General features: G+C 42.5%; 1 protein-coding gene across 3 annotated transcripts in view; it reads right to left on the bottom strand.

The window, feature by feature from the left end:
• Positions 1–22,828, bottom strand: part of COL17A1 (collagen type XVII alpha 1 chain) — a 159,379-nt gene that overhangs the window by 5,639 nt on the left and 130,912 nt on the right. For all 3 annotated transcript variants that reach the window (XM_069239450.1, XM_069239451.1, XM_069239452.1), the window contains 8 exons: positions 19,120–19,245; positions 16,661–16,765; positions 12,846–12,992; positions 12,575–12,718; positions 8,740–8,961; positions 7,799–7,954; positions 4,398–4,469; positions 3,141–3,203 (listed from right to left, as the gene is read on the bottom strand). In XM_069239450.1, coding sequence (XP_069095551.1) covers positions 3,141–3,203; positions 4,398–4,469; positions 7,799–7,954; positions 8,740–8,961; positions 12,575–12,718; positions 12,846–12,992; positions 16,661–16,765; positions 19,120–19,245 — 1,035 coding nt within the window. The remainder of the gene's footprint in view (positions 1–3,140; positions 3,204–4,397; positions 4,470–7,798; positions 7,955–8,739; positions 8,962–12,574; positions 12,719–12,845; positions 12,993–16,660; positions 16,766–19,119; positions 19,246–22,828) is intronic.

The raw sequence follows: 22,828 nt of genomic DNA, 5'->3' as shown, positions 1-22,828 counted from the left end.
GCACCTTCCTGTTGTCAGACGCTGTTTAACAAAAACATGAAAATAAAACATTTTGTCTGGGAATGAACAGTTAAATGAAATTGTTTTGGCAAAAAAGAAATTGTACAGAAAATAAAGTTGCCTCTTGTTTGTTACTCCGAAGTATGGCACCCACTGCTAAATCTGTGTGGTGCACTATCTCTACTAGATGGGTGGACATTGCTGATCTCGGGATTTTAGGATTTTAATCTACCCAGACACAGAAAAGAATATGAAATGTGCCGCTTCTGGTTGGCAACGGTGAGTTGCATGTGAAATTATCACACTAATAGCACGTATATTACAGGGGCTTTTCCAAGGATTTTTTTTCTTTTCTAGTGTTCACAATTCACCAATTCCTATTTGTTTTCAAGTGATAGTATATAGTAGTATAAACAGTCAGATAAGGCAACCTTTGTGTCTCTGCAAGGCTTTAATTCAAATTGGATCACATGCAGTTTCATTGCAGCCACACCTTTTTGCTCTGTTGACTATTTTCTGTGGGTAATGGTGTTTTTCAGTTTCTCAGTTCGTCTGATTGTTTATAAAAGTCCACACTGGAGGAACAGTTATGTCTTGATCTCAAAAATGGTAATCCGGATGATTTCTCTTTCTCTCTCTGCACTTGGATGAAAAATGTCAAACAGTAATAGACTGTTTCTCTTAGTTGGGTTATGGTGGGTGCCAGTATTCAATAGATCATCTCTTAGTCTATATCTAAAACGCCACTTCACAGTTACTAATGGTGGGGGTGAACCTGAGAAACTGGATACATGTAATGAGCCAAGTCACAAATTCAAATAAGGAAGATGTCGTCAATAAATCTAAGTCAATCAAAAAAGGTTACACATGGTTCCATATTGTACTGTGGGTTTCAATCAAGTGGAGAGCTCGGTCCCCAGGTAGGAACCGAAGCTTCTCGAAGCAAGAGCCCTCACTCACCATCCGGTGACATGCTTCATCATAGGGCCCGCTCCTCGTCAGGCCGGCACTGCAATGCCTGACGGGCCCCGCGAGGGGGCTCTTTGCCGGAGTTCTTTTGAGAATCAAAAATAGCCGGTCAAGAATAATAAAGTGAAGGATTGGTATATGAAAAAACGGTTAAAAATGCCTAGAGGTAACAACTAATAATATTTAATGCTCGTGTCCATACCTCTGACAAGATTAAAAACCAAGAAAACGGGGAGTCAGTGGAATGATGACCACAAACCCCATTGAAATATAGGTAGGTATAATGATGTCTCTTAAAGAGAATTATAACATCTAAGAGACAGAGCACACAGGATCCCCTGTGTCACTCTACACAATTGGTCAACATGTTTCTCGCTTGTAACAGAAGAATTACCTTATGCGATTCATCAGGACCTAGTAACAAACCTAATCCTTTAAATCGTGGAAACTTCCACAAATATATAAATCATAGACCCTCTAAAAATAGGGGTAGGGCCGCATCGGGGGGTCCAGACCAGGGATTCCGGGGTACTCGTTCCAGCATAGGTTGACTGGCAGTGACCGTCAACTACCGAAATCAGAGTTGACTTTTTGGTCTGGACCCCCCGATGCGGCCCTACCCCTATTTTTAGAGGGTCTATGATTTATATATTTGTGGAAGTTTCCACGATTTAAAGGATTAGGTTTGTTACTAGGTCCTGATGAATCGCATAAGGTAATTCTTCTGTTACAAGCGAGAAACATGTTGACCAATTGTGTAGAGTGACACAGGGGATCCTGTGTGCTCTGTCTCTTAGATGTTATAATTCTCTTTAAGAGACATCATTATACCTACCTATATTTCAATGGGGTTTGTGGTCATCATTCCACTGACTCCCCGTTTTCTTGGTTTTTAATCTTGTCAGAGGTATGGACACGAGCATTAAATATTATTAGTTGTTACCTCTAGGCATTTTTAACCGTTTTTTCATATACCAATCCTTCACTTTATTATTCTTGACCGGCTATTTTTGATTCTCAAAAGAACTCCGGCAAAGAGCCCCCTCGCGGGGCCCGTCAGGCATTGCAGTGCCGGCCTGACGAGGAGCGGGCCCTATGATGAAGCATGTCACCGGATGGTGAGTGAGGGCTCTTGCTTCGAGAAGCTTCGGTTCCTACCTGGGGACCGAGCTCTTCACTTGATTGAAACCCACAGTACAATATGGAACCATGTGTAACCTTTTTTGATTGACTGTCTATTGGGATACTTACACACGGGACCAGGAGTTTTCACTCCGAATATCCCACTTTTCTGCCCCTCTTTTTGTTTTTTCGTCAATAAATCTAAGCCACAAGCATAGGTGACCCTTCAATGCATCCCCAATTGTAATTGTATATTCATTGTCAAATACATGTACATACAGGCGAGACTGGGGCAAAAGTGTTGGCCATAGATATCCCAGGAGCCTATAAGTATGAAACCCCTTCAAACCAGAAACTGTTTCCAATTAACGCTAAATGTGCACCTTTTTTAGAACAAAATGTATTGGTGTTTCCTAATTGCATTGTGAGTTATTGAGAAGTTGCTCGATGGCCCATACACTCTTCTCTTGAGGACTGTTCTATAATTAAAGACTCAATGTCAAGTCCCAACATTAGCTCACTAGTGGGCTTCATCAGGACCAGGGATCCCTAACTCTATCCCTAATCTAAATAGTGTATTATCCATTTAGGTGCAAAGGAAAAAGCAAATGTGATGTGCCTTTATAAAGAAAAAAGTAGGGTATACTCGCAGTTTAAGGTTGCATCTTTATACAAAACACCTAGGGGATACAAGCAGAGGAACATACTTTCATGTTAGTTGCTATAATTGGTTAATAAAGTAAATTTGGTAATTCCGCTAGCATACTGACTCATAATTTCACACGGACCATGTAACACACATGTGAAACACTGTCAACCACACGTGGTGAGAAGACATCTAAGGTTGGACAGTTTGTTCTTATGTACCCTAAATGATTGGGGAAAATACATATTCAGGAGTGCCCCAAGTTAGAGGAGGCAGAGGACAACAAAACATTCCACAAGCTAGGAGAAGAGCGGCTGGACAGGTTGTCTGGAGGAGTATGAATAATTCACAGTGTACATGTTCATTTGTAAAAATACAGTTCATGGCTTTATCATGAACGTACCCTTCTCTCCTTTTGGTCCCTGTAGTCCCTGTGGTCCTTGCAGTCCACGTGGTCCAATGTCACCTGTAGAAAGGAAGAAAGCATTTCAATATAATTAAATATTTTATTGAGCATAATGAATAAAATAATTTTATTCTGCTGGTCAGCTGTAAATGTTTAATAAAGTACTTTTCTTTCTAAATCCTGCCCACATGCCTCCACCCTCCCCTCAGTTTACCAACTTAATTTCCTGACTGGATGCAGAGAAGAAAAGCCTGTTAGTTGGGTATGGAGTGGAAGAAAGGTAATAGCCAACTTGCTACTCTGGGAATCACAGAGCATGACAAGCATATTATTGTCAGTTCCCTAGGCCCAGATGTAGAGCAACTCTCTGCAAGAATTAAAGACATTCCTACCTCGAACTGGTTGAAACATCTGTGCTCACACACACTGCAGGTGTTGCTTGCATAAGTATATAGGCATCAATGGCAACTCTTTTTAACTGAACACAACTTAGTCAATGTGCTATTCAATCACAACTGTTCTGTTTAACTTTAACAATCAGCATTATTTCTTTACACCTTAATAACTGCACTGTTTTTATGTTAGCGACTTCATTTATTCACCCATTGCAGATGTATGGATTCCACTAGGGCTGGCTTTAGCGCTGGTGACGCCCTGTGCAACAGTCTTTATTTACGCCCAGCAGCCCATGACCACCTCCTTGGATTGCCTCACTTCTACCCGACAAATGTGCCCCGCATCTCTCTGTGGCCCCCCTCACATACATTCAGGTATTTTAAAACACTTGTAAAGGCTGGCTTTACTAATCCACTCAGTTATCCACATAAAATATAGTTTTGTTCTTTGCAGCTGGTATGTTGACCCTCTACGCTACTTTATGGCAAGTCAAAGCTAAGTCAAAGCTGCCGCTAGACAAAACTCCCATCTCCCTCCCTAGCAGGAACATTAATCACAAGAGGTATTATGACATTTTAATTGTTTCCTAAAGGCTGGACGCACAAAGAACCTTTCAGCAGGTGCTTTTAAATCGCATGTTTCATACGTTATTGCTAAACATAGGGCCCCCCTGAGATCAACGCCCCCAATCCAGGCCAGCACCCAGTGCGGCCGCACCGCTTGCACCACCCTAAAGCTGGCCCTGTAGTCCACCTCCACAACTGTGTTTTTCAATATCAGTAATAGCTACACTTCACATCCACACTAATAGTTTGTACATGGGCATTTACAGAATAAATTAAGGAAAAGTGCTCTTACCTTTATGACCAGGGTATCCCCGATCCCCTTTTTGACCTGGAATTCCAGGAGGTCCTTGAACTGTACCATTAACTGCAGAAGAAAAGCAATTAAGTAAAATAGTAAACATTGAGCTTTGTGATGCTATTCCAAATCCACTTTACTCTACTGATAGAATATAGGTGCTTTCTTAATTTCCTGCATTCTCCTTAAGCAGGTCTCTGTAACTACTTTAGCGTTCATTCTTCGTCTTCAAAATCTGTCCTCACCTGCAGTTTGCAGAAGAAACCATCTGTTTCCCCTTGCAGTACTTAGTGAAGGCAAGGGACCTGCTCCTGACACAGGCAGAGGGGAGACTTCAGCAAGCATCTAAGCCATCTCAAGAACTACATCTCTTCCCTCCCTATATCAAACCTTATGAAAGAGCATGTACAATAAGCAGCTCAGGCCCGTTCCTCTCTCCTCGCACCCCTTGACATTCCCGGATGTGTTAGATCTCCACCTTATCATACAAACAGAATGGGCATACTTCATTCAATGAGTAGTTCTGGCTTAGCGAATGAAATTTAAGAATAAGAGTAAGGTGTGCGAAATCCACCCCTGATCATAAAAAACACTTTGTGAATCGGGTATCTTAAACATTAAACAGACTTTGGTAAATATAATGGCCAAAAAAGGAGAACATGAATTGTAAAAAACAACCATTTGAAAAACATTCAAATATAAATAAGAAGAAAGAGTTACAACAGATTTTATTCGATCTTTTGCAAGGTACAAGGGAGGTTCAATGTTTGATTGATTACACTCTCACTGAAAAGCAAGTGCTTATTCTGTTCTTCGGACATTTAAGACTAAATACCACTGGATTTCATTACAACAATAGATAGTTTTTAACACTTTTGTCATTGCTCTACAGTACCGTTGGTGCATGGACCTGGTTGAATTTGTGAATTAATTTGAGATCGCCTCTTCAGAAGACTGTAGTGCACGTGGTCCCCATGATGCCACATATCTTGGAGAACAACGTAAAGCAGAAAACAAGCCAGCATCCAAAATATGGAGCAAAGGAAAGTAAATATTGCCTTGATCTTTGGAAAATAAGTGATGGCGAGCTGTCCCACACTACCTAACCAGAGGGGCCCATAGTGGAGAACACTTGTCTCTAAGGGTCCCCTAGATGTACCTTTGGGAGGTTAGCCTGAGCAGCAAGGCAAATCTTCTGATATGTGATCACAAGACACAAGAGAAAAATACAGTAAAATAAATAGATAACAAAGTAGTACATAATAAGTACTATTAACAAGAGATGACTATAATAAAAAGGCACAAAAATTAAAACAAGCATTGGCAAAGACAAAAGATGTGGCTTTAGTTTGCTCACACATAAACACAGGTATTCACAATTGCTGTTTACATGCGTTGCAAGCACAAAAGCTGTCTATTGCTTTATAGCATGCCTTATTGGCTTTGCTAATGCTGGGGAAAAGGATGAAAATATATTTATTCTTGCATAGAATACACGTAAGAGACAATGAAATGAACGTGACAAATAGAGTGATGTAAACGTTTCCGTCGTAAAATAGTCCCTCATGTATTTCAATGGAAGCACTTAGTGGAAGACGGAATGGCAAACTCAATAGCCTATAGCATGAGGTAACAGTGAAAGTCCCCTTAGTGGACTGAAAAGCCACTCTATGCACATTTTAAAGAACTGATAACAATACATATTACAGTTGAACTGCGAGGCCGGATCTTAAATTGGCTTAGGTCAGCTTTAGGCACGTTCGTGCTCACTTTCCCAGCACAATGACAGTAGATAAATACTGTTTTACTTTTTTTTAATCGAGGAGGTCTCACAGATCACACCTCCCCCCAAACCAAGATGGCAGAGGCGTTTTTTCCAGAATCAAGATATTTTTTATAAAGTAAACCCACTCCCTTTATTGACAAGCAACAATCATCCTGTAGTTTAGAGAACAACAAAATTCAGAGAGCCAATGAGGGACAAAAGGCAGTGGGTGGGCTTCTGTCATCTTATTAGGTTAGATGAGAAACAAAGAAAATCTCTTTCTGCTTTTGCTTCTACTTTGTGGGACTCCTTTCAAACTGGGAAGGCAGATGAAAAACATGGCATGGCCTGCATTTCAAAATGAGAGTCTTTCCCTGTCTCAAGTACAATGAAGGCATCAATTTCTCGCAGACATCTTAATTAGGAAACTTGATTAAGATCATTCAAACCTTCTGATATTCAACTCAATGGATGCCACCTGCCCAGATTTAATGAGTAATGGGCAAAATCATTTTTCTACAGAGGCAATTTGCTTGCATCTCTTCATGTGACTCAAAGGGACAGTTCTGGCTATAAGACGAAATGTTCATACACTCAAACCACATGACATATGTGCCGATATTAGCAGGTTGGGACGGCCCCTCACTCAATCAGATGTTGGTGTATTTGTTGATAACATATAACATATCCCAGTGTCTACGTAGTAATCTGTCATAGTGTCAGGCTAGTGCCATATTAGCAAGTGTTGCACTGGATGTGAGATCTACATTTTCCAGCGAGAATATCTTGGTCAAGGCTTAGTCAGCAGTCCTCAGTCTATAACAGAGGTTGAAGATCCAAAGTGGCATAAAGTTAAACTCTAACAGCCTACATTGTGTAGATGGGATTTGCTAGAATAATTCCACACAAAAACAGGGGGTAGAGTCTGCACCAAGCAGTGATGCTGTTACAACTAGAGATATATCGAACTTGATTTTGACTCGTGTTTTTCATGCAGACTTTACATTTGTGATGAACATTTTTATGTATTGAGTGAGGGTGAACTCCTTCGCCAAAACAGCACATCGGTTTGAAGATATGACTTTATTTGCACTGTACTGTATCCCAAAGAACCCTCACCTTAAGATCAGGTTTGATTATGTTACAATAATCGTAGGAGAAGTGATATCAAACGCCCTCTTACCAACAGGGGATAACCTCAATGACTTTTAATTTTACAAAAAAATCCATTGTGCTTATTTTAGAATCATCTTAATTGTAAACTGAAAGTCCGCGGCATGATAATAAAGAGTCTCTGGTCACAGGGAGAAGCGCCAAGCTCCTAAAACTAGCAAAGCTACAGGCCTACTTAAAACATCAGTAGTCACATTTTATTTAACCACAAGGGGAGCAAAGAAGACCACTTCGACTGCAATTGGTCAACAGTAAATAGTGAGTTCTCAGCTTCTTGACATCCCTGTTTTGGTTTATTTCTAAGTACCTGAAAAGATGGTGTGTCCAAGGCACTGAAGTCTCAGATAATTTAAAAGATGCGGGTGCAGATGGCTGGTTCACAGTGCCACTTAGCACCACAAATTCACTCCCTGTCAGGTAAAGCAGCTTTAGGGGATAAGTTAAACAGACTTCGACTTACCTCTGAAGAATTCCATTAGAACTTCTGTCTCGTTTCCATATGTTACATATACTTTGCTTATCCCAGGAGGGCCAGGTAGGCCAGGTTGTCCCCTGGGACCTGGTCTGCCTACAGATCGCTCAACAGTGTAGGTAATGTCTTGTATCAGCCCACCACCTAGACAACAATGTATTAAGATGTCAGAACACAAATTTTACACAGGGCATTTTCAGAAAAGTCTATGGCAACAAAAATCAAAACAAGGTACCTTCTCCAATCTCCAGCATTGCATTACCCCTCTGGAAATATTACCAATGACAAAATGGCCTTTCTACAAAGCCAACGACTATTGAAGGCAGACAGAGCCATCGGTGTCTATTTTCTGCACCCACAGATGGCAGCAGCAGCAGGGCAATGTCCCCCACAACATATTCCCATGGGCCATTAACCCACAGTTGGTCAAGGAGTTTTTGTCGATTCAGTGCTGAACCAAGTTGGTTCTGATAGGGGCATAAACAGTATCTCATCTCGTGGTACAAGTCATCCTTGCAAAGAATACGTATACATGGTCATCAGTGAACTAAAATCATACACAGATCATTTGACCCGGGTGATAGGCGATTGTACTTGTTTTACAAATTATTTTTTATTAAAAACACATGGGTTCAAAATATTAATTAACAATGAATAATCGAAGGCACAAACAACAAGCTACATAAACTGGCAAAGTCAAAGGCACATTAGCTGAATTAAAAGAGATACAAAGCAGTGTACGTAGGGAAGCGGAGACTTGGAGCTAGCAATTGACACCGGTAGCTGCCTAGGGATAACATCCATGGAAATCAATCCTTAAAAGACATGCCTAACGTAGTTGGTCATTGCCCCCTACCATCACCTGTCCAGTTTTAGGCCCCTGAGGTCTTTGTGTTACTGAGGTGGTGATCTACAAACGCTCTACTTACTCTGAATCTTATCCACGACCTGAGACAACAGTCTTTCATATTCTTCTGATAGAGACGAGGAAGATGATGAAGATGACAGTGAGGATGATGATGACCTCGACATAGAGGATGACATAGAAGATAGCGAAGAAGACAAAAGACCGCTATCGCCTTTGGGTCCTTGTGGTCCAGGCGGGCCAGGAGGACCAGGTGGTCCTGAGATGTAACTTCGAATGTTGTCACCTGTGGAAAGCAAGACATTTCAGCATTTCGTGCTAAATAAAATCACACAGATATCCATTTCACAGTATGAAGTTAACCCAGGTCACTTTCAAACAACATTGAGTATTGATCTAAAGCTTCTCTTAATTAAAACATTATCTTTAATATAAATTCACTATTATGTCATATCAGTATTTCTCCCTTCTTTTCAGAGCTTTTTTTCCCACAAGCCAATCCCTTACCATAACTGGTATAATTGTAACTAGGACAACCTCAATATGATAAAAAACAAGAATTGGCCTGTCATTTTGATAATCTGCTCTTATTGTTCAAATAGGAGTCATCTTCGGTGTTAAGGAAAAAGTTAATAAACTCAAATTAGGAATTAATCGCATTAAAGGCAACCATGTTTTGTTCAATTTAGTTTCATGGATATTAAGGTGTAATGTATAACGTTGTCCTAAGTAGTGTGGGGAAGTCACAGAGAAATGGGTACGCAGACAGCTATATTTTCCTATCTAAGTCATAGCATTTCCATGAAAACTCAAGAAGCAGCAAACAGTAAAAGATGGAAGCATGATTCAATAGTAAAGCATCTATCTTGCAACCAGGAGAAGTGTCTGAATCCAACTCCTTCCAAAACCAGAAGGTTGGAAAGGCATTTGAAAAGGTAAATTATCTAAATGATGTATACTGTTAGTAATAATGTTGCACACACGAGTGGGTCACACCATCAGGGCTTGTGCTTTTAATACTTGTGGCTTGTATGGATGACGCTGCGTCCTCATGTGTGTGCTGTGTCGATGAGTCCTCCTATCTGCATTGTACCATACATTTTCAACGTATAACCGTACATGAATTGATCACTTAGTTAATCTGAAGCAGATACCCAGGTAGGAGTCAATCAGAAGCACCAAATGTGGTTAGCATCCAAGGGACCTTTGTGGGGGACTTCCATTGAGACAGGAGTGTGAGCAGGGACAGGGAGTACTAGCAGGGAGTTGCTTGTAGTAGGAAATCTCACACAAAGTTTGGACGGTGACAGTGTTATGCAGAGAGCCATAGAGAGTGCTGAGGAGTGTTTTGGATGTGCAATGGAGGTGCAGTGTGGTATGGCAGAGATGTAAATTGAGGAGACAAGGCAGGGAGAGAGAAAAAGTTCAAGTAGGAGCAAGGGCAGTGATGAGTATTGATGGGTAGGGTGGGGAAAAGTGGTCTGCAGGCAGCTGAGATGTAGTGGTTCCCTAAGGGTCTCTCTTGTTCCTCTTCTTGTGAGCATTGCATTGACCAGGCTGGTTAACAATGTGGTCAGGCATTTAAAGTCAAAATACACGGAACCACAGATGACTCAATGTGAACACGCTACCCAGAGTGGGTACCCAGCTGGCACCGTTCACTGTTCTTGGGTGATGTGAATAGATCAGGTAATTGTTCAGTGTTTCACAGGATACACTTGGAAAGTGATTGTTTGCAAAGGTCTTACTCATAAAAGAGTAGTAGATCATGGGACTCCACTTCGCACCACTGGTTCCTACATTTAAAGTAAGCATACACTGAACGTTGTCTCAAGCAGTGATTGCAGTGTTAAGTTGGAACATCCAAATTCTACATACTCTCTCATGATTCACAGGCTGCAGCAAACATATCAGTGATAGATGAGCAATGTTAGGAAATGTTGTAAGACCGTGACATGAGTCTTAGTTTTGAGTTGTGGTAACTGGAAGCAGACCGTGGTCCCGACTGAGCTATTGTACAACCACATCTTCAGTCTGGGCCTTACCCCACCAATAAACGGCAGAAAGACGCTTGACATGTAGGTAATTAAAAGGACAGTGTGTTTTGCATTGTCACTGCATGGTTTATTCCCATTTATGTTTCCTGACATGGCATAAGTGTTCTGTCATATTCATTATACAGTACTATAGTGTATTATGGTAGTTTTTCTAAAATGCATGTAGGTAGGCCGTATGGTTTCACACACCTTATGGGTCCTTGTCACTGAACAGCTAGTTCAAGGTGCTGTTGCAAGATAGAGGAGTAGGTAGTATTTGAGTTTTCAGATATTAGCTTGTGATAGAGGTGTTTGTTTTAGATGCAGAGATACAAACAGCTGCTCCTAGGCAAGGTGCCATGGCAAGTTTACTTGACCTAAGCACAAGACTTTACTAGGAATATAGGCGGTCATTCTAACTGCGGCGGGCGGCGGTAGCCGCCGAATTACCGCACCGCAGCCAAAAGACCGCGGCGGCCATTCTGGCTTTCCCGCTGGGCCGGCGGGCGACCGCCAAAAGGCCGCCCGCCGGCCCAGCGGGAAAGACCCAGCAACGATGAAGCCGGCGGAGTTGCTGGGGTGCGACGGGTGCAGTGGCACCCGTCGCGATTTTCAGTGTCTGCAACGCAGACACTGAAAATCATTATGGGGCCCTGTTAGGGTGCCCCTGCACTGCCCATGCCAGTGGCATGGGCAGTGCAGGGGCACACAGGGGCCCCACGACACCTGTTCCCGCCATCCTGTTCCTGGCGTTTTCAGGATGGCGGGAAGGGGGTCGGAATCCCCATGGCGGCGCTGCAAGCAGCGCCGCCATGGATGATTCCCTGGGCCAGGGGAAAACCGGCGGGAAACCGCCGGTTCCCCTTTTCTGACCGCGGCTTTACCGCCGCGGTAAGAATGGCCCAGGAAGCACCGCCAGCCTGTTGGCGGTGCTTCCGCGGTCCCCGGCCCTGGCGGTCATAGACCGCCAGGGTCGGAATGACCCCCATAGTAACTAAATGTGTCCTTCGTGAGCTTTTGGGGCATGGGGGTGAATTATGGTCTACAGAACACAGTGTCTTTGTAGTCACTAGTGTCCAAGGGCTGCTTTCCTAATCAATAGCAACCCTGCCACAATTGATAGTGCTGAGAACATCTGGCAGTATTACATGGAGGCTGCTCTAAAGATCTAATTTTGCACTGTGTGCTATGCTAACCAAGTATCATCTTCTAGTTGTTAAGAAGAACATTTTTAACACCTTTTAGCTAATTAACAGCGCACATATTTATTTTAAATTAATCTATGTAATTCTCAGTGTCAGACATACCTTGGTTATACATGCCTGCCTCCACCTGAACTCAGTGTTGGAGTAATAAGACCTTTGATCGACTGACTCATTTGATGTACTGTTGGCTGATTGACGGATGTTAGTGAAGGATAGTCTCTTCTTTAAACTCATTGAAGTTACTCTGTGTGAAAAGCTCTGTACTTGAGTGTCAAGGTATTTGCTCATTAACTCCTTCAATGTATTACTCATATGAAAGCCCACATTGTTGGGGGTCTTTAGGACAATAAAGCAATCAACTACAACATCTAGGGTCACTTATTTTAATGACTACATTTAGAAGTGTTCTGCTCAAGACAATTGTGACCAGCATCAGTGAGTAGTTCACTGGCTCTAGTTGGTGAAGCGCCTATCGTTTAATTCGGGCTATGTGTATATTTAGTTTTCAGTCATGGTTTTTGTTGTCGGTGGAGGAGCAGTGTGAAAAGAGGGCTCTGATGTAAATCCAATGGCTTTAGTTCATTCATACCTCAACCGTTCAATGCTGAGTCTGACTGGTGGTATTTTACAACAAATGGGAAGTAAAAAAGGTGCTTACTTGTTAGATATTCAATCAGCTCGGTCTTGAATCGATCCCCCTGGTTGTTTTCAACATATGAAACAAAGCCGCCTGTGTTGCCCGGAGGTCCTTGAGGTCCAGGGGGTCCAGGTGGCCCTTGCCTTCCTGCCACGTACCCCACACCTTGATAGGGTGGTAGATAAGAATAAGAAAAAAAGACATCAAAATGTGTGTAACAGAGACATTAATAAAATGTGTTACTTAAAACACAGAACTATGGATTCTAGGACCCAGTTCACCCAAACCATACTTTCGAGGTAGGTGACCATGTCCTGCTTGTCGAAGCTGGCTTGAGAGAAGCCTGGAACTCCTGGAGGGCCGGGCAGTCCAGGTAATCCTTGACGTCCAGGCAGTCCTGGTGGCCCTGGTGGTCCAACAATGCCTCTAAATTCAGATGCTGTCATAGAAGAGGGGGAAAATGAAACAAGTAACACATAAGTTACCTCTCCAGCCACAGTTTAATGGAATGTTTTCATGTTTCATCAACATTATCTTAGTTCAACATCTTGCATTCTGTCACTCTGATATTTCAATTATTGACCTCATAACAAGTACCTTAGTAATCCAGATTGTGGTAGAAGCATTTGTTTCCACCTGAATCGGTGTAAGGAGGAAAGCAGTACCTCTGCACTCTTAGGGTTTTTCATCTGACATATTTTGCCAGTGAAAACATGGTGGAATACGACTGCCCAAAAGCGCAGAGTGTGGGAAAACATTTAGAAATCAATGTGGAAACACAAATTCTGTGGAAATATATTTTTCTGAGGGCAAACTCCTTAATGGTGCAGCGCTATCACACCTTGGAATTACCAATACATCTGAAATTCCAGATCCTGAATAATCCATCAGTTCAGCCGAGCATGGTAGCAATCTGTGTACAATTATTAAGTCCAGCACCTGCGACTATTGTGTACAAGCAGATGAATAAACCTTCACAGGACTCTAGAAACTGGCTTAGCATCTTTGGGCCTACTGCATCTACTATATTAGTTATTGTTGCACACACGCATACAGTTTCCTCTATTTTCGATTCTCATTAAAAATCCTTTTAATCATGCTCCCTTTGCTGGTATACCTCTCACTGCTGCAGCCAGTAGACAAAGGCATACGGTATTTCATCTGGGGGTTGTCCTTCCTGAGTGGCCAGCAGCAAACCCATGGCCCATCGTTAAAATGGAGGCCTGTGTCTCTCATCGGTTAAACATTATGCCCTTGCCCTCCACCTGACACAGCTCACCTACATGCCGCCAGGGACTCCGGAGCCACTACTGTGTGTACCCTTATTGGACTGCCTACAGGGGCTACACCCCGTCTGTGGAGTGATGCCCTTACCCGAGTCCCAAGTACCCAATTCTCCATGCATTGTCCAAATTGTGGTAGAGTTCATCGCCTCTTCAAAGTGGATGCTCGCTTCCATGAACATGCACCCCTATTGGGTAATTCCAGCCTTTGTAGTGGGGTGAAGTTCTGAACTAGTGTGTGTGGCACAAGGCGTGCATCCACACCCTCCAACAAGTGCTCGAGCAAGGTGCCCTGAAATCCTTTGCAGTGCTCCATGAGGAATTTAGCCTCCTGTCCCACTTGTCCTGGCAGTATCTCCAGCTGTGGCATTGTCTCTCCCGCTAACTGGGCATGAGCCCCTGATCCCTTCAGTCCTCCCCTGTGGTTTCCTACCTCATAGCGTGGGGTTGCTTCAGAGGGGTTGTTGATGTCTGGCTTCTACAGCCTTTTGAATCACCATCTACTTTCCTTGTTCCTACTGAACAGTCTCCACATAAAAGAGCAAACCAGGCTCCAGACAGAATATGAACTGTAGGACTGGGCGGAACTCAGGGAGGCACAGGTTCGTGGTGCCCGAAAGTCACAGTTGAAACTTTACCTCATCAAGTCCCTGCATGATTGGCACTGGACCCCAGTGAAACTGCGGGTGGAAGGCCTGCTACCTCACACGGACTGCTGGAGCTGTGATAGGGACCACTGAGAGGTGGGTCCTACACTCTATGAATGCCCCTCAGTACAACCTTTGTGGGAGGCAGTTGGCACCACTTTACGTGAGACACTTCCAGTCACAATACCTCTACCCCACACTTTAATCATTCTGCACGACCTCTCAGACTCCCAGGACATCTTGTGACTTGAGGACCACCTCCTTCACACAGCACTCGCAACAGCAAAAAACTCCATCCTCTGTCAGTGGTGCTCACCCATATTCCCCTCCCACGAACAGTGGATCTCAGCCATGTACCAGACAGCCTTGTAGGAATGGACCATCTATAGCCTGAAGGACAAAGCAGAGGCTTTCTTCCTCACCTGGGTACCTTACCTCCAGCACAGTGGGCCTGAGGTATTAAAGGGCCATGGCAGGAGGACTAGAAACTGCACTGCCAGCCACCCTTGACCCTGCTGCCTTGCCCTGACCCTCACAGACACTCATCTTTCTCCCACCCCTGCTCGTCCCTTTCCTCTTTCCCCTCCTCTTTTTCCTCTCTCCTCCTCCTCCACCAGCCCTTTGCCCCTCTACATCCTCCTTTTTCGTCTCTTTCCTCTCTATCTCACCCACCTCCAACCCTCACCAGGGCCATTTGGTTCCCACACCCGACAGCTCCACTTCCATCAACCTCCCTCCACTTCCCTCTCCTCTCCCCTTGTCATGCCCTACCTGGGCCAGTCCCTCTTACAACTGACCATCCCGGGTGGCACTGTCACAGCCTGAATAAGTCCTGATATTGCCTCGACCACCTGCACATACTGGACCTCACGGGCTACCATATGTCTTGTACACCATGATGTACCTGTTTTGCATTGTTTATTTATTCCAGATATTATGCTCGCTAACCTATACCCTTTACCCCCATTCTGTATCAAAACTCCAATAAAGAATGATGAAACAAAAAAAATCTGTTTAATGCACTGTTTCTCTATAACCCCATTGTGCACCAAAAGTATCGGTATCTGGCAGTACCATACTTATAGCCTGCTAAACTGAAGCAGAAGTTCCCATTTCCTCCACGAAGAATGATCGAAGGACCTCAACATTAATAAGGGACCTGAAATCTGTCAACTGTGCTTAAGGGATCACCAGCTGCTATAAATGAGTAGTCCTCTATTCTCCCTATGCGGGCCTATGACCAGTGTATTCCTCACTGCAGTGCCCCAGATATGATGCATGTCAATCAACAAAATACCACATTGACTTCAGAGCATAGCTTGGAATTCAATACACACTGCTCCCTTGAGCAGCAAACTAAGGTGATGATCCCAAACCTCCCATGCTTCTTTTGGTCATTGCTACCAGTTCAACAAATTAAGTACGGGTCTTGGGGGACATGATGGTCACTCGTGATGATAGGAGCACAACTATGTTTGCCAACTACACTTATCATCTCCCCTCTTGTAGGACCTCATTGGGCCAACAGTTTTTTCCAGCCTCAATGAACAGGTTTACACTATTCCCACTCCCTTCACAACTGTTTCTCAATAGTGCTGTAATTGTACTGCCCATCATATGGAACAAGGAACTGACCACATACATACAAGCAATAAAAGCAAGGCATATGTGCAGTGTCAGTAGTATTGCACACCATATTCAAAGTACTCTTACAGACCATGTGAAATAAACAGTATAAAAATGGTGGGTTTACATTTCTCTATACAAGCCTACTTTAGTATATTTCTCTATTAGTACTGCATTAATTTCCATTGCCAAATTCTTGCTGAACAATGATTATTGTGAGCTCAAAAATGTAGCCACTGACACAACATTGGCAATCATAAGTTGTCATAGGCCGTTAGATCATGATTGACTGCACAGAGTTGGCACTTTCCTTCCTGAAGAAGCCCATCTCAAACTGTCTTACACTTACTCAGATGAAAATCACAATTGTAACCAACTTTCCAATGCTGACAAAAGATGACTTTAACAAAACATGTGTAGCCCTTGCATATAAAATACCAGTTTTAGTTATTTAAGAAATGTTGTTTTTCAGTTCTTTCATGTTTGTTTTTGTCACTGGAAGCAGTGTGGCAAATATAGAATGCCAACAAACAAATCGGCATCTTCCTTACTTTGTAATAAAGCTGTGATGTCTCCGTAGGCAGATCCAGGTAAACCGGGAGGTCCAGGAGGACCAGGAGGACCAGGAGGACCGGAAACACTAACAACTCCAGAACCTTGGGGAATAAATGCCACATGTTAAATCCAGCAACATGACAGGATGGCCTAGTATACAGTGAAGAAAGTGAAGTGACACTGAAGTAAGGAGCAGATTATCCAACCAGTCCACACTAGTCTGGGACTATTTTGTTAATTCCATGCACTCTTACACACACTTGCTGACATAGGGAGGCTGTGGACTAGAGGTGATCTGAGCTGGGACATGGTGGCAGGACAATGAGGAGGATTCACAGCAGGCTGGTTTTTCTGACAGCTAAGGCTTGGGTGCTTAGACAATTGTCAGAGGCAGCGGACATTTGACTTACTCTTCCATTGCCATATTAACCTCACTAGCTTGTCAGGGGCACTGTACTTTTACTGCCATGAATAGTCATTTTCTCTTAGCCAACTGCCTAAAGATGGCTTTGATCTAAAATGGTGGGAGAGCATCCTGCAACTGATCCTGATATCTTGACATAAGGGACAGAGACTTAAACAAGAGCTGCATAGTAGTGTATGCAGTTTCAGAGAAATCAGTTAGCTGTTCCTGTAATAGTCGGTTTTCCATTCCTATTGTGACACCATGCTTGGTTAACATCTCTGACACTCAAGACAAAAGTAGCCATCGATGTGCTAGCTTGATTCCACAGTCCATTCTTTATCACAAACCATCTCATCTTGTTCAGGAAAGGAATGTATCGGTCTTCTGACAAGGGACCATTAACATTTGACAAAGTGTAGTGGGAAAGCAACTGGTCACGCATAAGACAACACATTGATAGTAGTCCCCTATTTAATCTCCTATGTATAAATGTACATTTTGGTGGTTCTTAATTCTTTGTTTTTAAATGCATCCATTCTTACAAGGGGATGAATATGTGTATAGAAATAAATACGTATTTAATCATAGTCTGTCCCTTTGTTTTTACTAGCAATGACTGCTGACTGTAAGTACTACAACATGTTTCTGTCAACACTTTCATTGCATATGTGGATTGTAGTTTTATTTTTTCCATGGTTAGCACTTCGTCTTATGTCTGACAAGGGGTCATGGCCAAATCCTGGAGAGCAACAGCAACACCTACTTTTATCTTCCAGTGGAATTTCCTCTTTAATAGTTACTTTGACCATCTCTTTGCCCTAAATTGTGCTCTGCTTCTACAACATATTGAAATGCATTTTCTAAATATAAAGTATTTCTATAGAATAAAAGGAGGACACATTTTATTCTTCACACCTCTTTGGTTCTCAAAAGTCTCTCCCTGGGAAGTAGTGCTTCACATGTCTATGGCACAATCTGCTTTCATGTTTCAGAAGAGGCAAAGAGTATTCCCACAGGGAACTGCCCATCACCATCCCATCCTGACTTAAAGAGTGAGTGCCATTAAAGCAGCTCTTATGAATGTTAATTGCCTATTTTCCATCAGGAGTATAATGGAATCCTACCAAATAAGACATATGTCAATATTCTGGTTGGATCATGTGATCGATTACATATTTAAAAATATTTTTGTTCCAAAAACGTTTAGCATAACACCACACATCATTAGGTGGAAGTTCACATCTGTGCTTCTCTGACACATCAGTTAATACACTGAGATTAGGTGTACCCTTTCTATTTGAGCAGGATAACATGTACATGAATTGATACACATGACCATTGATGTTTTTCAAGAAATTCTGAAAATAAACTGTTGTGATATGCGAATAAGGAAGTCTTAAACCCACGGGCTCCAAAAATAGGAGTTGTATTTTGGATTTATAAAATTATGTTTCTGAATACACGGCTATTGGTCGAGCAAGTTGGACTTGTAAACTTGTAAGAGGAAACAAGTCCAGATACAACAATTAGCATCTAAAATGGGGCATGTTGTGGATTGCCTCACCAATTACCCTGTCTCCTTTCCACTTTGTATTACATGACAGAAATTGTTTTTTTAAAGCCCCTATTGACGATTGACCCATAACAATTTCCCTACATTTTAATTGGTTATAGATACAACCTAAAGAAACAAATGAGTTTGTAACTATTTGTGATGATGTTCCATTCACAAATGTTCTCTTTAAACAGATGATAACACCTGCCCAGTGAATATATCCAATGTCCTAGAGGCACTTTTAAAGTATATTATTGTAAGTGTGTTTTGTAAAAGGTAAATTTAGCTTACAACACCTTTTCATTATTGCATATTTTTCAAATCTGTGTATCACCTATTAAGGAATATGTGATGCCATTGAAATAATGTCAGGTTTTTGGGTTGGATTGTTAAGAGTCGTCTGGAGATTGTATGACTTATCTGATTTTTATCTGCATATCTAATGTAAGGTGAAAACCACACAATACAAGATTTTGATTGAAATATGTTCTTACTGCTCAAGTAGGTTACAACTCGATTAGCTAGGTCTGAATAGTCCAGAGACGCGGTTCCAACAGCAAGAGATCCCGGAGGTCCAGGTGGCCCTGGAGGTCCCATTAGGTACTGACGCACTTCTTCTCCTGAAATATGAAAATGCAAAATTCAGGGACTCGTCCTGGCAGTAGTAGGGGACACAAATGCACACCATTTTTGTCAGGTGTTAAATATTTGCAGAACTAGAAATTCAGCAGAGGTATCCTGAAGTGTTTTCAGGTACCTCAATAATTTGTATTCATGTGTTGAGGCAAGTGGCCTGAAGGTGCTCTGATTATAGCGATTTTTAAACTATTTGTAGTTTAAGTCAGGAATGCCAAACTTAGGTCCAGAATGGATAGATCCTGGCCAGACTTTCAACATATCCACATGACATAAATTCACATACAACACATCTAATTGTAATTGAATTACATTATGAGTTGTTCTCTTGAAACTCTGGCATGGATCCAATCCTCCTTAATCAACATTGGAAATCCCTGATCTTAGGAAAACTATTACTTTTTAATGATAAGTACCTGTGTGCTCAACATTTACCACCCATTGGGTGTGTGGTAAATGCTACTGCTCAACTGCTTAACTGCTTCTGTACTTAGGCAGTCGGCCACACCAGATGGGGCTCAACTATGTTCCTGCTGGCTGACAATCCTTAACAGCTCCACTGCAACTAAAATCATGCAGTAACTGCTCAGTACTGTTCGGTATTGACGTTGGCTTCTCTCCAGCATAATGGAACAAACTTTTACATATATATAAGTGCAAGTAGAACGAGAGTATTCACTCTGGTGCTAATACAGTTCCACAAAGGTAGCAGTAATGTTCATTAGGAGCGAGAATGACTTTATGACCCATGGTTATCTAGTCCTGAACACATATTACCAAAACATTTCTGGAGTTCTTACTTGAGGGACATTTAAAGATAACAGTGGACTTGTTTACATTTTGTCAGAGTTTGGTAAATATAAACATCATATTGCAAAATAACACGTTTTAACTGGACACATTTGATATATAAAACTTTTTACTTGGACTTGGTTGATGCAATAACCAGCATGAAAATGTGGTGGACACAAACAAAACTCAGTCATTTAGAGCAGCAGTACAACCAACACATTTATTTCTGATTTGTAATGCAGAGTTACACAAGATAACTACCCGCCACCCTGTTTACAGTACTGTTTTAAATTCTTGAGGAAGAAAAAGGCGTTTATGTATCCACATTTTCCCTCCTATTTTCCCTACGTTTCCAAGTCCACATACAATAAACATCCTCATGATAATGTTCAAAGATAAAATTGTACATGTTTCAGCAGCTGTGCACATTCTCAGACAAACTTTAATTTTAACAGCAAAATCCCAACTTTTAGCGAAGACCTTAAAACAGCTCTATAGTAACATGCAAGTGAGAATATAATGCCAGAAAGCTATATAATATGAAAGTTATCATCATACCAAGGTTCACTGTTCCACGTCAAGATCATAACAACTGTGCCTTGTCAACCATAAACAGAAACTGGTCATCTTATTCAGGGGCGGCCCCTCTATTGGAGCGCTGGGACATTCACCCCCTGCATCTGTTGCTCCTGTATTAACAGTAAAACTAATCTATTTAAAATTTGTTTTCATTTCTCATTTGCTGCCACTGTGCTCTTTTTTCAGGAACTGATGCCTTTCTGTGAGTGTGGGGGTGGGGCTTACAACAGGCTGAGAAGAGAAGCTGCCATGAATTGAAGTGCGCATGTCTGGGTGGACAGGTGCCTTTCTGTGTCCATTTAGCCATGCGCACTTGAAGACTTTCCCTACTTGATAAACTTTAGTGAGCCCAGGGGACCACAGCTGCAGTCCCCTGGTCTCCTAAGGAGTGTATGGTTTGCCTGCCTTAGCCCATCCTGATGTTGCACACATGCTGTTTACTAACAAAAACAGCAAGGGACCAGCATCTGTATTTTCTCAGGGGATGCAAGTAGTCCCCATGCACATGAGGCAGCGCAGAGGTGGGTGGTTTATAGAACATATCCAATGATTGCATGGCTTTATTTTGAAGCCATGCAGTGATTGGCCATAGTCTATCTGGCTTTGCTCCTTTTCCATCATGCCAAGTGCCAGTAACGGCACTGCACACAAGGGAGTGGAAGCAATGTGTCCTGATGCACATGAGTGTGGTCCTAGAAGGGAAGGCTTTGTTTTCAGATCTGCTTTGAATCCGGCCTCCTGCTGCCAGAAATACACATTTTCAAGGTATCTGTGAGGGGTTCACGAAAAAAAGCACAGTATACATTAAAAATATAAAATCGGGCTGGTCAACGTCTGAGCAAGCCGGTCTTTTTTTTTTAATGCAGCAACGCCATTATGTGACAAGTTAACATCGTTTTTCTGTTCATTTAAATAATTGTTGAGTGGTAACCATGAAGGTGCAAGGACTTGTGCTGATTGCTGAATGGTTTAAACACGCACACAATTTCCAGGGGCGCACCTCACTCCTACTAACAAACGATAAAACATGCTGACTAAAATCTGTGAAGATTTTTGACAGCATATTTTCTTGTTTCTTTTCTTAAACATTAGCCAGATGATCGACGTGCAACTTTTTTTAAAGAAATGCTTGCAGTGTTGTTGTGTTGGATTCCACTTTCCGCTGCATTTTATATTTACATCAGGCAGCCATGGACATTTTTCTATTAACGTGGTAGCAAACGTTTTCCCTCAAATGAATGCTCGTGGTAGACAAAGAAATGCCGATATTGAGCAAATACGCCAGATTTATGCATTTGATTGTCCACAACCAACAGCCATCGTGATTATTTCAGGAACTAAGTGTGTGCATTAGATTAATGGGCAAGGATGCAGTGGCGGCCTCCACCCCCCATGCCAGAAGCAACCACTGCAAATCCTTTCACAAGGAAACTGTGTTTATTATCCTTTCCTTGTGAAGGGGGAGGGGCATTGGGAGTGACAAGCAGAGGGGGAGTGCACAGCGCATGTGTGTTTGGCAGGCAGTTCCAGGCTGGCCAAAAACACATGCGTAGTGTGATCTCTCCAGACCAGCAACACAGTTGCTGGCCTGGGGAGGCTCCCAGTCTGCCTGGGAACGCCCTGGCTGGGCACTCCCAACCAATCCTGACGCGGCCCTGAGCAGCATCAGAAGTGGCCGCAGGGCAGGCTGGGAACCTGTGCCTGCCTGGCCCAGAGACGATGCGGGATCGGGGGTGTGGCATGGAGGTACGTTTTATTTTTTTTACATTTTTAAAATGTTATTAATCCCCCTCATTTGCCCCTCTGTGCGCCGCCCACCACCAGTAATACCTGTAAGCCGTGAATGTAAGGATGCCTGATGCATATCTATAATTCAAAAGACAGTGGATGCCAGACCAACAACACTGCAAGCATTCCTTTGTAAAGTCGTGCCTCATCGACCTCCAATTAAAGAAACAAAACTGCAAAAGGGACGCGGTGCGACTTTACTAAGGAATGTCTAGTTAGGGCATGGCATTCATCTATTACTCCCAGTCTCGCTCCCCACCCAATACCTGTAAAACTAAACAAATAATGATGTAGTAAATATAACAATTATTCAAACTTTTATGCCTCACCACTTTGAAATGTCACCATCTGCCACTGATCTTATGCTTAATAGTGGAATTTCAAATCATATAGAATTACACTGAAAAC

This window comes from Pleurodeles waltl, chromosome 6 (assembly GCF_031143425.1).
Source record: "Pleurodeles waltl isolate 20211129_DDA chromosome 6, aPleWal1.hap1.20221129, whole genome shotgun sequence".
Classification (NCBI taxonomy): Eukaryota; Metazoa; Chordata; class Amphibia; order Caudata; family Salamandridae; genus Pleurodeles; species Pleurodeles waltl.
Note: the sequence above shows the minus strand (reverse complement) of the source record. Positions and strands in the feature narration are given on the sequence as shown.